Source organism: Phodopus roborovskii, unplaced genomic scaffold (genome assembly GCF_943737965.1).
Source record: "Phodopus roborovskii unplaced genomic scaffold, PHOROB, whole genome shotgun sequence".
Taxonomy (NCBI): Eukaryota; Metazoa; Chordata; class Mammalia; order Rodentia; family Cricetidae; genus Phodopus; species Phodopus roborovskii.
This window is the reverse complement of record NW_026126482.1, coordinates 11,592,877-11,610,557: the sequence shown is the minus strand read 5'-3', so window position 1 is coordinate 11,610,557 and position 17,681 is coordinate 11,592,877. Positions and strand designations below refer to the sequence as shown.

Here is a 17,681-nt window from a genome sequence, read left to right as displayed (position 1 = left end):
CACAGACCACAAACACATCTACATCACATATCACACACACACACACAAAATACACCTTATGCACAGACACACACACATACCAACTCTAAATCTGGGTTTGGAAATTAAATTAGAAGCTATAATTTAGAAAAAAAAGTCTTAAGTCATACTTGGTCAAGTAGATATATGATGGCTATCCTGACTGCCTCTCACCCCTCCAAGTACCCAAGAGGGTAGGGGGGGTCTGAGCCCAGGGATCTGCTCAGTGCAACGCAGCAGCTGTCAATCTATAGGCCGAGACCCCATGGGGGTCACATATCAGATATACAGCATTTGTGAGTTTTATGTTATGAATCATAACAGTAGCAAAATTGCAGTTGTGAAATAGCAATGAAACAATTCTATGGTTGGGGTCACCACATCATGAAGAACTGTATTAAAGGGCTGCAGCAGGAAGGTTGAGAACCCTGGTGTAAGGGCGTTGGTGGTATAGTGGTGAGCATAGCTGCCTTCCAAGCAGTTGACCCGGGTTCGATTCCCGGCCAACGCAAGCCGTGCCCCTTTTGCCAAGGTCCAGGGCCCAGAGTGGCCAGTCTGGCACCTCCCTCTCTCTCTCCCCGCTTGTCGCGGAGACCGCGCGACCTACCTAGCTACCTCCCGCCCTCCCTCCTGTCCCAGAGAACCCTGGTGTAGCATGTTTTCCCTCTGTGGGTTTCTGTCCTACCCTTCTACTTGGACCTCAGCATCATGGAGTGTGTGCTGTTTGTCTGCTCCCTGGGTGGAGAAGGCAGGGCTTTTGCTTTCTCTATTTGCTACAGTGGGGACCTAAACACGGGAAACAGGAAAGGCACAATCATGGTCTACTGATGATGTGGACTGTCCTGTATCACCCTAGGCAGCAGCCGCTGGGTGCTGGGAAAACTGCACATAGACCAGCCTAATACATGGCAGGGGGATAAGAACTGGACACCTAACTAGACCCAACCTGGACCATACCAAGGTAGAGCAGGGACTCGGGACCAGCTATGCTAGCATTATCCTCACTGAACCTTCTTTGTAAGGAGAAAATGAGCAAGGAAGGAGGAGAGTTGCAGCTCAGGGGCCCCTAGAGATGAATGGCCCATGTGCATAGAGACCAGGTTCCAGTTTGCGTGGCTAGCTAGAGCCTAATGTGCCAGCCTCCATGAGCAACTGGAGCTCAACTTAAGGCAGCCTGGGCGAGGTTAGGCTGGTTAGACAACCCAGATCCACAGCCTCAAGAACTGGTTAGTCCAACCCTTAGAAAATAATAGGAAAAGACAAGGGGTATCAGTGGATCCTGGAAGACAAAAGGGTAAAATAAGAAGTTGTAGTCAGTTATGTCTCAACAAGTCCCTGGTCTATTTCTCATTTGTACATTAAACCTAACTTATTTGTCTCTACATCTCGGGGATAGATGGTTGGTAGGTAGGTAGGTAGATAGATGATAGATATCATCCATATATGCATACATGCATACATACATACATAACAGATAGATGATAGATAGATATACATACATCCATATATACATACACGCATACATACACACATACATGATAGATAGACGATAGATAAATAATAGATATAGATACACCCATATATACATACATAATAGGTAGATAGATAAATGATAGATATAGATACATCCATATATACATACATGCATATATACATACATAATAGATAGGACATAGATATAGATTTATCTATATATACATGCATGCATATATACATGATAGGTAGGTAGATAGGTAAATAGATAGATATATATACATCCATATATACATACATGCATAAATACATACATGATAGATGATAGATAGATAGATAGATAGATAGATAGATAGACAGACAGACAGACAGACAGACAGACAGACAGACAGACAGACTGGCCTAGAACATAGTCAGCACACAGAAGTACAGCCATCCTACCGAGAATTTGTCTTTATGGGTGTGGCTATGCTGACTGAGTCAATCCACCCAGTCTACACTATAGCTACACACAGCTCATCAACCCTGAGATGGGATGGACTATAGGAGGCTCCAACATAAGAAGCCATAAGGAAGAAAACTCCTGTCTATAAAACCACAGCACACTATGCACCCCAAGCAGGCTAAGATTAAAATGTGGCCCATAAAACTGATAAAGTGTGGCTATAAAACAAGGGCAGACATCAAGATATTTGCAGAGACATTACCATTTCTTTATATGACAAATGCACCAACCAAACGGACATCATTTGGAGCGGAGCTCCAGAGAACTACTCATCCATCTGTGGGTGGATTGTCAAAGTGGCCAAGCAGGTTCCGCATGGGCTCAGTAAGTTGAGGAGGAAGCCCCTGGGATGCCCACCCTCAGGCCTGGACAGCCTCACACCTGTTTGGAGTCAGGAGTGCGCAGATTCAGGCTGGCGGTGGAGATGGTCAAGGAGATGCTCATCCCAGCGAACTGGAGGTTACTCTTCCCCAGGATGCTGGACAGCGTTTTACTCGGAGGCTGTGAAATCCAAGGCAGATATTTTAGCTTTTGACCCAAACTGTCTGAAAGGGGGGAAGCAGAGATGTCAGCACAGACTCTCACTGACTGCTCCTACCCACTGAGGTGCCAGCAGACAGACAGCTGTAAAATGGAGTTGCTGGGAAAATAAGAGCCCATGCCAATATGCACATCCAGTAATATGAGGTATGAAATTATAAATGCCTAATATCTAAGTTCTGGGGGAGAACTCCTCCTCATCTTCCTGGCTGCCTTGACCATATGGTGGTGTCTCCTGGGTCTTAGATGTCAACCTGCAGAAACCATACAGCAGGGACATCACAGCTTTGCAGACATCCTAACCTTGTCTGTGAACTCTGAGACTCAGACTGTCTCTTAGGGGAGTGAAAGATGGACAGCACCAAGGCTCAGGAGCAACCTCACAGGATCACAAGGCTCTGTACTAAAGGGAATCCTTGTCAAAAGCAGCTCCCTGTTAGGGGATCGCCTGGACAGTCCCACTAGAATCTGACAGCCTAGAGCCTGGGCAGGGCTGCTGTGTCCCACAGATCTCTGGGCATACACTGAAGCCCTCTCCTGGTCACACTGTCCATTGTTTACAACATCCTCTGCTCACTATGCCAAATAGCTCCTAACCAGCCGCACAGTTCTTTAATCCACTAGGAGAGAAAATGCAGCATTGAAGGCTGTCTAAACCAGGAAGGTTAAATCCCTCTGCTGAAGCTCAGACCTACAGAATGTTCTGGGACTCAGATAAGAGGCCAAATCCGGACCTGCTGGCTGGCCTTGAACACCAACCTCTCAGTGGATAGTAGCCTAGTTAATGAACCAATCAGAATGCATTTGCAGTTTAGGGTGCCTGCCCAGCCAATGAACTGTCTCCAAAGACAACGTTTAATAGAAAGTCTCTATTTTAAAAGACTAAACCTTTGCTGAACTTACCTCTGGGGGTTGCCCTGGTTTGGCATCCCCAAACTGTAGCTCTTTGCCTCCCAGATAGATGCTATTTCCTTTAGGATCCCTGCCATGCCATGTTTTTCCCTTTTCTTTTTATTTAACACTTCAAAAAGGCCCTTTAGAGAACCCTTCCTCCTGTGTGAGAGTCAGGTCAAATGCATGTGGGCACAGCCTGGAAAGTTGCTATTACCTCCGTCTATTGGCACTAAGAGGAAAACATGGGAACCACAAGACCAAATGGGACCACCTGTTTGGAGAGATGGTGGCCCTCCTTGCTGTTCCCAAGGGACACCTTGCTTCCTGTGTTCAAGATTTGGGAGCTTTACTTGGTTCACAGACTCCCAGGGTACTGGCCATCACATAACCCGAGCTGCAGAGTTTTGTGTCCCAGGCCCAGTTGCCCTTTAGGTTTACAAATGTCCCCAGTTCTGAAGACAGAAGTGACTTGGAGCCAAAACCGTCTGGAATGTGGAAGCCCAGCATGGGGCAGATGTATGGTGTGCTTTCCCACAAACCCCTTCTAGGTAGACAAAAGTGATTGTGGGTGCTGAGTTAGTTATTTCTTAGATACTTAATGGGAGAGATGACTTAATTAAACATTTCCTTCTTTTTATTGTCATAAATATGTGTGCGCATGCGCGCACGCACCTGTGCACAGATGTGTGCACACGTGTAGAGATTTAAGGTCATCGGTGGTCTTCCTCTAAAATTCTCTACCTTATATTTGGAGACAAAGACACTGGAACATACCAATTCCACAACCCTGGCTACTGAGCAAGCCCCGGGACCAGCCTGTCTCTTTCTCCAGCACTGAGGTTATAGCCATGTGTTGCCATGCCAGGCTTTCGATATGGATGCTGGGGATACAGACTCAGGTTTTCATGTTTGTCAGCTGAGCTGTCTCCCCAGACCCCAGACATTTCCCCCTCCATATATTAGATGGAAAGTTCTAGAAGTGTAGTTGAACACCCAACCTCTGGAGCAGGTGGTCTGGCTTGACCATGGCCCCGGCTCCTATTCACACTGGGACTTCTCAGCCTGAAGCTTCAATTTTTGCCATCTATAACACAGGGCTTTCCAGGGACATGGCTGAGCCAGCTCAGGAAAGCCATTTGTTATACCTTGAGAAGTGTTGGGAGCTGGCCACTAAGCACAGTTATTACTGAAGGTTAAGGTACATAAACTCACAACCACATAGATGACATCTAAAGGTGGGAAATACTTCCTGAGTCCTGGCTGTTTTGCTACCTGGTCCCATACCATGTGAACCTGGGCACTTCAGGCCCCATCTGCTGTGCCTAAAGAAATTACAACACAGTAAGGAGCTGCTGTGTGGTTCTTCCTCACTCTTTCCAGGGACCTTGAATTGAAACTTGACTCATGTGGATGTATTTACACCATAGTAATTGGCATCATTACAGATGCAAGGTCCCCCTCCCAACCCTAGAGCCCAGTTCTTAAGCATTTGCTGGCATGTACTGCTGTGCAGCTGCCACATGAGCTGTTAGGAGTAGATGAATTCATGTTATGTAATGGGCTTCAGGGGATGCTCCCCCAGGAGTTGATGGGTATCACTGTCTCCAGGATGTAAGCCACATAACTATCTACAATATTCGCTTGAGAGAGACAGGGCAGGATGTTGTAGCCTTAGCTGAGTGCCCCCCCCAAAAAAAAGACAAGGTCCAAGTCATTGTAAGAAGACAGCGTACAGTTACGTGGTTGAAGACATTGAGTATGGCCCTAAGAGGACGCAAAGGAGGAGACAGACACACAGTGAGGGCAACAGTACCTTTCTCTTTTTGAAGGCTCCTTTGGCACCTGGCACAGCTTCGCAGACACGGCTGATGGCTTCCCTGAGGGCAGGAAGAGATTCAATTTATTACATGCCAGTCAGAGTTATACAACTCAGATAGTCTGCACTCAAAGGTCCAGAGGAAATAACTGCCTGCTTATTTTAGCATAGAAAATTGGCCCTCCAAGTGCCTCTCCTCCAGCAAGCAGAATTAAGCCAAGCACTGGCAGGTCATCTTAAAACTCTTGCCATATTCTGTCTTTCTTAGTGCGGTGGCACCACGGTCAATGCCACAGTTCCTTTTTCTTTTTCTTTTACATTTAACCGAGGTTTCATTTTTTTTTTTTTAATCATCACCTGATATGCACCCTCCCCAATGTTTACTTTTTAATTGTGGCAACCATTATGTCTTTCAAAATGCTCTTTTTGGTCAAAGCACTAGGACCAAGCCTTCCAGCCACAGCAGCTCGCTGAGATCCTTCTGAAGTGGGTTCAAAGGTCACTGGAGGAAACTTGATGCTCACTGTTTGACTCCCAGCTTCTGCAGTTTTAAACACAGCCAGCAAGCTGGGGCTATAGCCCATTGGTGGAGTGCTCACCCAACACTTCTAGAGCCCAGCACCTCACAAAGCCAGGTTTGGTAGTGCACACCAATAATCCTAGTAGTGGTAAGAGGACCAGAGGTTCAACGTCATCCTCACCCAAATGGTAAGTTTGAGACCAGCCTGGGATGCATGAGACCGTGCCTCAAAAAATAAAAATAAATGAATGGATACAGACAGACCGTCCCTGGCTTATCACTCAGCTTAGGATTTTCTGGATTTATGATAGTGTGAAATTGATTCATATTCAGTAGAAATCATACTTCGATTTTTCGAGTCTAATTTTTCTTTTTAAGTTTCAAGTTCTAGAATATTTCAATTCTTGGTAAATATGCATTCACTGTTCATATCATGGTAGGACAATGTATAGCACATAACACGTACTGATCAAGTCCAGCCTTCCTTAACCCATCTTCCATAACACATACTACACACACACACACACACACACACACACACCATCCCTGACCTCTAGGAATCATTTTCTATACTCAAGCCACTGTTTACAGCTTCTACATATGAGATAGATATTACATGGCACTTATCTTCCTGTGCTGGGCTCACTTTAATATAATTTCCCGTGGTTCCATCCTCAGGACCCTCTCTGGGAGCTGGGCATCAGCAGGCTTCAGCTCCCAGTCAGCACCATGGTCAGCAGCAGACACCAGCAACACTGAAGGCCCTCCACCAAGCTTGCATGCTCTATCATAGTCTATACATTCAGTGTATTCTCCACAATAATTTTAATTTGCAGTGGGTCTAAAAGTCAAGGAACTGTTGTATTTTTAAAAATTCAGAGAGTCTAAGAGGATAAAGGGAGCTCCATGATACAATGATGAGACAGTGTGCAGGGCAGATGCGCAGGCCAGTATCGATTGAGCAGTTAGTTCTACATGCCAGGCATTGTCCTGAGTCAAGGGATAGGAGTGCCCAGTATGGGGGCACTTATAGAGTCTTACCCTATGGGGGCTGCAGAACTTGGAATAAAGAACAGTCCAGGCAAGGACGCTGCAGAGGTTTAAAAGCAGGCGTGGCAGGCTATGATGGCAACTCCAGTGACCTTGAAAGTACCCAGTGCTCAACACTGTGACTCACTATAAGTGAAAATGACTGGGAGAAGGGCTGGAGGTGGCTTCAAATCAGCAATGCCTAAAGGAGCTGGAAAAACTCCTCAACTCCCACATAAAGAGGGGGGAAATATTGCAAGAACATCGGAAAATATAAACAAACCGGGTCAAGAGATGGGCTGAATGAAGAAAAGACAATGGCTCCTTAGAGACAGACAGCCACTCCCCAGGTGGAACACTCCTCACAATTAATGTCTACCATCCAGCTGAAAGACAATCACGATCACAATGCAACCTCTTTAGGAGATGTCCTTGTCAAATTAGGGCAGCGACCATGGAGGCGAGCTTCATGTTTGCCATTTGACGCGGTGTGGAGAGAAGGGAGGGAAATGGGTTTTTGACAGTTCGGGCGCCAGGAAGCCTGCACAGTATGAGTCATCCTGGCCTGGAAAAGTGAAGCCAGAGCAGATGTTTGGGATGACAAGGCTGCTCCTGTTTATTGTATAATAGCCAAATAACTTGGCTTCTATCAAAAATGATCAAATATGTACCATCATCTAAAATCAGCTCAAAACAAATTCCTTGTTTGCTTTTGGAACACGGGTGTGTTGTCCTTTTTAATTAATGAGTTAATGTGTGTGTCTACATGTATATGAATGTGCATACCCCTGCATACATGTAGAGAGTAGAGAATGGTGCTAGGTATCCTGTTCACAAAATTCCACCTTATTCCTTTGATACAAAGTGTCTCGCTGAATCTGGAGCTAGGCAGGCAGCCAGTAACACCCAGCAATCCTCCTGCCTCCACACTTCCCCCAACAGCAAGGGTGTTACAGACATGTGCAAACAAGCCTAGTTTTTGTTTAATGGGTGCAGAGCATTTGAACTTGGGTTCTCCTTTTGCACAGCAAACACTCTATCTGCTGAATCATTTCGCCAGCACCTATGATGTCCTTTTATAGGAGCATGCTAAGTCTCAATATCTGTTTTAATCTGTTCAGTATTTTAAAGTGAGTTTTAATTATGTGTGTATATGTGATGATGTGAGTGCAGGTACCCTCAAGTGCCAGAAGGGGTCAATTATCTCCCCAATAGCCAGAGTTATGCATGGTTGTGAGCTGCCCATCATGAGTTCTGGGAATCAAACTGTGTCCTCCGCATGGACAGTATGCACTCGTACCCAGGGAACCGTCTCCCTAGTCCCTTACCTGTATAATTTTGCACGTTTGTGCGGATGCGTGCAGAGGTCTGCCGTTAGCCTTGGGTGTTGTCACTCAAGACAGTGTCTCAAGACTCCAAGACAGGGTCTCTCCCTGGCCTGGAATGTACTAATTCTGTAGACCGGTTGGTTAATGAATCCCAGATACATTCCTATCTCCACCTCCCCACACTGAGACTGAACACATGGACCACCATGCCTGGTTGTTTTTTATTTAGCTAGTCTTAAATGTATGTAAACATATGTTTATATGAGAGTATGCGTGTGTGCATGACATGTATGTAGGCACCCACAGGGGCCAGAAGAGGGCATCAGATCACCTAGAACTTCTGCATTATATTTACTAAGAGATGGATTTAGCTCAACAAAATAGCTACATCTCTGATGACCACAACAAGCTAAAGAGATGACATGTACAAAATTCTTTCAATACCCCAGTCATTCCTAGAGTTTTTTTTCTGCTGCCCACCAACATGGAAAAGTATAGGAAATCAAGAGTTTCATAAACAGTTCTCCAAAAGGATTCCCACTAGAAGAAATATAACTTAGTCAGCCACTAGCCCTTTGCAGCTGGTTTGTACTCCAGGGAGAGACAGGATCATCAGTAGTCAGGGGAAGGGAACAGCCTGGCACATTACAGACAGAAAAGTCCTCTCAGGGAGAGCCATAAAGTTCCCAGAGCACAGTCACACATGGTGTGTGAGCCCCATGGACACCCCTGTGAGCTCTCAGAAGATTCTCCCGAGGTCCTCAAATCAACATGCTTTTCAGAAAAGTATGCCGCCTTAGAGCAGCCTCGGAATTGTTTCTGAAGCTCACGTGATCACTTGTGTGCACAAATCCTTATTTCAGCCAGAGACAGCGTCTATTTCTGTTTGAAATAGAAATGACACACCATTAAAAACAGCAATATTTAGATGTCTGAAATTAGTTACTTTAACTCCAAGGTCTAATTTTAAATGGAGCTATTCTCAATTTCCTTCCTGGCTGTTTTGGTGAGCAGTACTGTCTCAGTTTGTTCATTTAGCAATAATTTAGTTTCGTGTAATTCCATTTAATCCCTTTTTGGAACCCAGGTACCAATTTTGCTGTTTTTAATAACAGAGATTGCTTCTTAGCATTCCACTCAGTACAACCCAATTTTGAGAAGCTAAATCCTGACCTCAGCACTCCACTAATACGAAAATGGAACATTTGGCAAACTCTGCAGTCATCTGAACGCTACCAGAGACAACCCTGCCAAAATGTTAACCTTCAGGTTTATGATTGCACTGTATTTCTCCACTCAGGCCTACGTCCTCATCAATATGGCAGCACCTCTCACAGGTGATGCTCATTCTTGCCAGTGAAGAACTTTAGAACTGCACTTTGCATAAACACTCACAGGCATGCCTGCATATTTATACATACATGTATAACAAGCATGTGTCCATGCTTGCACAGATACTTTTCAGTGTGAATCAAAAAAAAAAAAACAAAAACAGTAGAAAAGTAGGGTGATTTCTTCCCTCTTCAAATTATATTTAAGTAGGGGAAAGAACAACAAAAAATTAAATACATGGAACTTGGTAAGTTAAGTTCACATCCATGTGCATGCTCATGCGAGCACATGCACACGCGCGCGCACGCACGCACGTGCAGAGACACACACACAGAGTGATGAACAGTTACTCCAGGGTAAATTTAGTTTCTAGTTCATGCCTCAAATGTAAATCAACTCTTGGTGGATCACAAGTAGAAGCTGTTGTGATTTTTAAATAACAAAAGTATTAAAGAAACTCAGGAAGAATTATTTTTAATAATCTTTGAGTGAAAGTTTGATATGAGAGTGATATATCATAAATGGAAATATTAATGCCAACAGTGGCATCAAAATAAAAATCTAGGCAACTCAAGAGACAATCATCTCAAAATAATTTGAAAGGAAACCGGTCATAAGCCCAGTGGACAAAGCTAAGTCCAGAGACAGAGGGATTTCAGACAAGCAATCACAAATTGTTCTTGCAAGCATAGGAAGCTTCTCAATCTGATCTATTGTTGTGCATGTGCCAGGTCAGCAAGTTCCAGCAAGTAGGACAAGGAGGTGGGTGTCATAGCTGTGAATGTCGTGAGTGGACACAGCAGGAACCTAAACTCAGACAGTCATGGATGCACCTACGTAAAAACTACAGGGTGAGAGAGAAGATATTCTACAGAAGGGGTTTGTGAATGTCCCATCAAAATGAGGAGAAAGGTAAAGCTGTTCTGACAGAGCAGATGACAGGAGATACTTGACAATCGTGGGACATGAAATGGGATTCATCTGATAGGTGAGCAGCCAATATCCTACCAAAAATGTCCTAAGAATATTTTTAGTTAATTCTGAATTGAAACAACATAGGGTCATAAAATAAGGAAGTGCTGAGCACCACTAGGGCTTGTATGTGGAGACAAGACAGAGGGTGGGGGGCATAAGAGGATTTCAGAGGCAAGGTGAGGCTGTAGAGGCACAGAAGTAGAGGATTGGATAGCTGGGGTCTAGACTGAGTGTGAGCCCTGGGGGGAGGAGGGTGGACATGATGATACCTGAGAAACCTAAGTTCAATGGCAGTGTGGGTAGAAAGCAGCCTGGAAGAAAGTGAAGAGGGGCCCTGTGGAGGCTCTGTCCAGGGTGCTGACAATGTTCTTCGGTGCTCAATGCCAGTCTCTACCAGACAAAAGTCCCTTTTGCAGTCACCTGACTAAGCACAGTCTTTTCCACTGTGTTCAATTTCTATATAATGTGGCAGCTAGGGCTTTGGAGTCCTCCACTAGCCAGGCTAATTGAGACACCCCCATGACCTTTCCCCACCTGCCTTTGTCCACAGCAATTCTACCAGTGGGGTTTCCTTCGCACAAAGACAGCAGAGGTCACAGACAAAGGCAGAGTCAGACCACACAGCACAGAATATACCTAGTCCTAGCTTTATTTATGTTGCTGTGTTATAATACCCTGACAAAAAGCAACTTAGGGGAAAAAGGTTAATTTTAGCCCACAACTCCAGGCTACACTCCATCATAACAGGGAAATAAAAAAGGCAGGAACTTAAACCAGTTCATCCTAATGCACCCACAGTTAGAACAGAGAGAAATGGTGCAACTGTGTTATTATTCAGCTCACAGAGCACCCAAGCCCAGGGAGTGGTACCACCCACAGTGGGTGGGGTCTTCCCACATCAATTAACACAATCAAGACAGCCTCCACAGACATAGCTGATGGGAGAGGTCATTCTGTATGTTTCTCATACTGGTTAATAATAAAGCACTGTTGGCCAATAGGAAAGGAAGATAGGAGGGACTAGGAGACAAGGAGGAAATAGGAAGTAGTAAGGACGAGTCAAGATGGAGAGTCTGGAGAAAGCAGTATGCCGCCGGCTCCCCGGTAAGAGAAATACATAGATCAGCAGAAATGGGCTAATAATTAAGGCAGAGCTAGCCGATAAGAAACAAGTAACCGGGCCAACAGCATTGTATCAAATACAGAGTCTGTGTATTATTTGGGGCTGGCGGCGCGGCGTCGGGACAAGACCGGGCGTCGGGACAAGACCGGGCGTCGGGAGGCGGAAAACTCGTTACACATAGACACAGATCAACTTATTTAGACAATCCCCCATTGAGACTGTCTCCCCAGATGATCTACATTGTGTCAAGTCGGCAATTAAACCAACCATCACTTATAAGGAGGGAGGGTAGGGATGAATTATAAACTTTAAACTTCTGGCATCTAATGCTGGCTCCAGACACCACACATATATTCAGAACAATTATAACATTATCATAACAATTATATTATCCCCAAATACATAATCTCAAAACAATCGTAGGGAGATAGTAGTAAGTCCATATGTAGGCATATGTTACTAAAAGTGATTTATTGATAGTTTATTATTTCCCTATATTAGTTATTTGACTCATTGCTGCAATCAAACACTTGAGAAGACACAACTTAAGGAGAGAAGGGCTTATTCAGACTCATAGTTTGGGGGGGGTTGCTGCCCATCATTGTTGCCAGGGCCCAAGGCTGGTAGGTCACAGTATATTCACAGTCAAGAAACAGAGTAGATAGCAACTGAGTCCGGTGTAAAGCTTCAAGCAGCCCAGAGTGACCTACTTCCTACCACAAGGCTCCATCCCTCTAAGAAAACAGAACCAACTGGATGCTACCAGGTGTTTAAAAGCAGGAGCCTGGGGTGGAGATGGGGGAAACTATATACCCAAAACAAAACAGCACTGGAGATGTTGTGTCGATGTTTTGGGGTGACCCTGAAACACTTGCTTTACTCCACTGTGAACAGACATCTTTCCAGGCCAGGAACAGGTACAGTCACGGGTACCCAGTGACTCCAGACATCCTTACCTCAGCTGAACAAACACTCAGGTAGTCACCGACAGAACCAGAGCTGGGACTTAGTTTCCTGGGGCGGAGAGATGACTAGCAGACACATGAAGGTACTGCTCTTCCAGAGGATTTGATTGGGTTCCCAGTACCCATGTCAAGGTGACGCAAAACCACCTGTAACTCTAGCTTCAGGGAACCCAATGCCTCTGACCTCCACAGGCACACCTGCTCATGTGTACATACTCACACACACACACACACACACACACACACACACTAAAATCAATCTCGAAAACAAAATGAAAATCCTGCACTCAATAAATATCAAGGCCAAGGCACCTTGGGAAGGAAAGGGTTTATTTTACCCGACAGGTTATATTCCATCATGGAAGCCAAGAAAGGAAATCAAGGTAGGAAACTGAAACAGAAACCATGGAGGTATGCTGCTTGCTGGCATACTCCCAGAGTCGCATCCAACTATATCTTTTAGGTAACTCAAGCCCACCTTCATAGGGATGGTATTGCCACGGTGTGCTGGGGGCTGTCCTGCAGCAATTAGCAGTCAAAAATAAATAAAAACAAAAAGCCTCACAGAGATGCCCACAGGACTATAATAATAACAACCTCACAGAGATGCCCACAGGACTATAATAATAACAACCTCACAGAGATGCCCACAGGACTATCTACTGGAGGCAATTCCTTAATTGAGGTTCCTGTTTTCCAGATGTATCGAATTTACAACCAAAATTAATAATCACATTCAACAACAACAACAACAACAAATCTTTAATATGAGGTACAGTGCAGAAATGTATGCATCCAGCAACATCAGAAATGATAAGGGGGGGGGGAAAGGGGACCAGAGAAAGTAGAAATCAAGAAGATGAGGGACCATGTCACAAGCAATATGTGGGACAAAAAGCACCGAGAAAATTCTGAGGGCACCTGGAGTCCACAGATCCCAGGTGTGGACCCAGCCCAGGCCCTCTGGAGGCAGCCAGCATCTGCAAGACAAGAGATAAAGTACTGATTTATTCATTACTTACGCACAGCATTGACCAGTCTCCCAACCATCTAAGCCTGGTGGCATTTATGTGGGCAACGCTATTAGCAATGTGGAAAGTTCCAGTGCCCTTTTCTGGTCCCACGACAGTGCCTGCCTATCATGCCAGGGTGTGCCTCCAGTGAGAGGTGTTGCAACGCTCTGTGTGTGCCCCCCCCCACCTCTGACCTCTCAGTCCATGTTTGGGCATCTCTATTGAACATACAAGGGACGTGCCACTAGCTGAGTTGGGGAGGGAAAGGGACAAAGGCATCCCTAAAGGAAGCTTAAATGGAATCCTAAAAACTGCCAAGTAAACTTCCCAGGAAGCTCCCTGAGGAGGGCGGGCGGCATGTGAAGGCAGCTTGGAGTGAGGCAGTGAGATGGGGGAGTAGATCCTGGCTGAGCTCTGCCCAGCCCTTCAGGGTGAAGGAGAGCTGGGGGCAGGGGCTCAGAGAAAGACTGCGTTTATGCACCACCTCCCTGAGCCTCAGCCTAGAATGCCCAGGACACAAAGCATTTTCAACTAGGACAAATAAACTCAAAAGGACTGAAACGCTCTTTCTATAACCACACGATATGGATGGAGTCAAACTGACTCTATACCCATCCTCCAAAACTCAGTTTTTCTGAGTCCTGAAGATTCTTCTGAAGAGTAGGAAAGGCCAGACCCTGGAGGAAGTGACCATCCGGTTCACCTATTACTCTGCAACCAGCCCCTCCTGGAGTGAGGAAGCAAATAGCTTGTCCCACCCCAGGTCCACAGCCAATGGGAGGGGTAGCCTGGGCCAGAGTCCATTTGGGACACCATAGAGTGCAGCTGGCCAGGGTGAGCCGTGTGCTGAGAATGCACTCAGCGAGCTTCCTCACTCCCCCAGCTCCTGGGGCAAACTGAACTCCCACGCCTTGCCTTTAAACCCATTCTCAAGTACTAGGAAGACAGCTGAGATGCTACAGCACTTGCTGAGGCTGCACAAAGCCCCAGGTTCGATCTGCAGCACCATATGAAACTGAGCCTGGTGATGCATGTCTGTCATCCCACACTGAGAGGATAAGGCAGGAGGATCAGGAGCCGTAAGTCATCCCTCCTGCATGGTGAGTTTGAGGACAGCTTGAGATATGGACCCTGTGGGAAAGCGAAAGGGAGAATGCTTCTCTTTCTCTCTCTCTCTCTCTCTCTCTCTCTCTCTCTCTCTCTCTCTCTCTCACACACACACACACACACACACACACACACACACACACACACACACACACACCCTGAGCACCCTCATCAGGACCAGCAAGCAGCATCTCTTCATGCCTCTGATGGTACCAGGCACAGACCTTACCTCACCTACAGGTGCTCATTTATTCATCCCAGTCCATCCCACTTTCCTCCAAAGGCACAAGAAGTTAGCTCTAACACTGGTGTAGACCTACACCCAGCCATCACAGCCATCCAGGTTACCTTAGAAATTTTAAAACAACGTGAAGGCATTTTGAAAAATAACAAGGAGGAAAAATGAGGGGGAGTGCATTCTTCCAGACAATACACATGGCTGTACAATGCCAGAACAGGAAGGCACTTTGTGTGAGAGACAGATGCATGGGTGGATGGAAATAAAATGAACAGAAATATAGCCAGATAGATATGTGTGGAGTCTGGTAGATGAGGTCTCCTTTAAATACAACAGGGGATTCGAGGCTCTGATTGGAGATTACAGATAATTAAAAATCCCACTATGGGCCTGGGAATAGCTCAGTTGATAAGATGGTTTTGGCAAAAGTATGAAGATCTGAGATAGGTGGCCAAAACCCGTACAAAAGCTGGATCTGGTGGCACATGCCTGATATCCCATTGTTGGGGAGACAGAGATAGAAGGGTCCCTGGTGCTTACCTGCCATCCAGTCTAGGGTAATCAGTGAGCTACAGGTTCAGTAGAAGACCTTGTGTCACAAAATAAGGTAGACGGCTGGGCGTGGCAATACCTGCCTTGAATTCCAGAACTCAGGAGGCAGAGGCAAGTGGATCTTTGTGAGTTCTAGACCAGCCAGGTTAGCCAAGATCCTGTTTCAGAATAATAATAATAATAATAATAATAATAATAATAATAATAATAATAATAATGAGGAGATAGATAGAGGAAGACACACTCATCTAATGTTTACCTCTGACCTCCACATGTATGCATATACACATGCATGCACACACACACACACACACACACACACATTAAATAAATAAGCAAAATGCAATTGAAACATTTAAAGGAATTAAAAATAATTGACTTTAGCAACTGTGCTACAAGGCTGAGGAAAACAAACTGCTGACAACAGAGACACCAGATGCACTTGCAATAGAGGCCACTGCCCTGGGTGTGTGCCCCTAGCTATCAGTCACAGGCCATCAGGCCCAGTGGGCCAGGAAAAGCCAAGGACAACTGACTCTGTTCTCAGACAGTTGTAGAGTGTTCTGTGAACAATAAGGAATCATACACAATGGGCGAAGCCATTGAAAGGGAAGCGTGAATGTGCAAAGTCTGGGAGAAAGAGTCATCAGGAAGGAAGGCCACAGACAAGACGAAGAGAAACATCAGGCGCATGGTACATTGCATCCCCCACTCATGGGAAGTTCAAGGACAGGGCATCTGATGGGGGATGTCCTTCTGTATATGTTTCTCTTATTGGTTGATGAATAAAACACTGTTTGGCTAATGAGGCAGGAAAATAGGCGGGGCTAGGAGACAAGGAAAATTCTGGGAAAGGTAGGCAGACAGGAGTCTCCATGTAAGCCACCAAAGGTGTTAGAGGTCCTGACCCTTCTCTGGTAAGATGAGACCACGTGGAAACACTTAGAGTAATATAAACGGGTTAATAATTAAGACACAGCTAGCCAATAAGAAGCCCCAACCACCAGCCAACAATTTCACAATTAGTATAGTGTCTCTGTGTGTTTATTTGGGGCTCAAGGGCACAAGACCCTGCCAGGCCAACAATCTCTCATAACAGGCATCTACCATAGGCTATGGGCAGCACAGTAGCGAAGACTAACTCTGTAGGCTATAGGCATATTGTGAGCTAAGAGGGATCCCATGATTTTCCAGGTAAGTGTCCTTATTGAGGTAGAAACCCTTCAGTGAGTATCTGACAGTGAGTGTCCCTCAGCCTATCCCTTGCAGTTGGTGCTGTCAGGAGATATGCTATCTCATCAAAGAATTAAGGTTTGAACCCAAAATAGAGGAACGAAAACAAGAGCAAGGGACCTGGGCAGCAGGACTGGGCTGTCAGACTACATCAGAGAGAGCCATTGTCATTTTTGAAGCTAGAGAATTATAGCAACCTAGTTTGGAGGACCAGAATGGTGCAGTTTGATTTTGTGACACTGGGGATCAGACCCAGGGCCTTTCACACTCTAGACAAGCACTTCATCTCTGAGCTATACCCATCGCTTGTCAAATGGCTTTGGAAGGCACTGTCATGGGAGGAAGAGGCAAAACAGAAATACTTTCTCCTGTGGTAAAGATATGAATTCAGGAAATGTGTGGGAACAATGAGAAGATGATGTTTTCCAACCTGGTGACCCAGGGATGTCATGGCAGAGGTAAGAAGATGGTAAAAGCAATGATAGCATCCAGGACTGACACGCTACCTGGCCCTGTCCGGTAAAGTGGCATGCATTAATCTCTCAGCACAAGACCGACTAAACATCCATTTCCTGAATGAGAACCTGAGACCATCTAAGTTCACACAGCTGGGAAATTGCGGCTGGCAGTGCCTCTGGTTCATATCCCCAGGTATGTATGCTGGAATATCCAAGTCCAGCCTATAACATCTGCCTTAGAGTGATGGGCAAAAACTTCACCACCCAAAGGACATCAAATGACAACTCATGTGCAAAGGGACTTTGGGACAATGAAGCCATGCAAAAGAGAATCCCTGTAGAGGCCACAGTGAGATCATGCCTCACGCCAGCAGGCGACTGGCCTCGAAACCATCACGGTGAGATGCTGACGGGGAGAACTCAAAGCCTTGCCAGTGTCCTGAGGGAATGTGAAGTATGCAGCTGCTTTGGGGAAAGCATGGCAGCTCATGAAAAGATCAGACATGAAATTGACACGAAATCTCAAAGCACCAGAAGCAGGGTTTACCCAGGTGTTTGCAAG

General features: G+C 45.6%; 1 protein-coding gene and 1 non-coding gene across 2 annotated transcripts in view; one reads left to right on the top strand and one right to left on the bottom strand.

The window, feature by feature from the left end:
- The window catches only part of Shc3 (SHC adaptor protein 3), a 144,272-nt gene that overhangs the window by 54,240 nt on the left and 72,351 nt on the right, over positions 1 to 17,681 (bottom strand). Inside the window, exons 3-4 of the mRNA XM_051194291.1 lie at positions 5,244 to 5,307; positions 2,378 to 2,497 (exon numbers count right to left, since the gene is read on the bottom strand). Of these exons, the coding sequence (XP_051050248.1) occupies positions 2,378 to 2,497; positions 5,244 to 5,307 (184 nt within the window). The remainder of the gene's footprint in view (positions 1 to 2,377; positions 2,498 to 5,243; positions 5,308 to 17,681) is intronic.
- Trnag-ucc (transfer RNA glycine (anticodon UCC)) lies at positions 458 to 529 on the top strand. Its single transcript has one exon. It is a non-coding gene; the product is annotated as a tRNA-Gly (tRNA).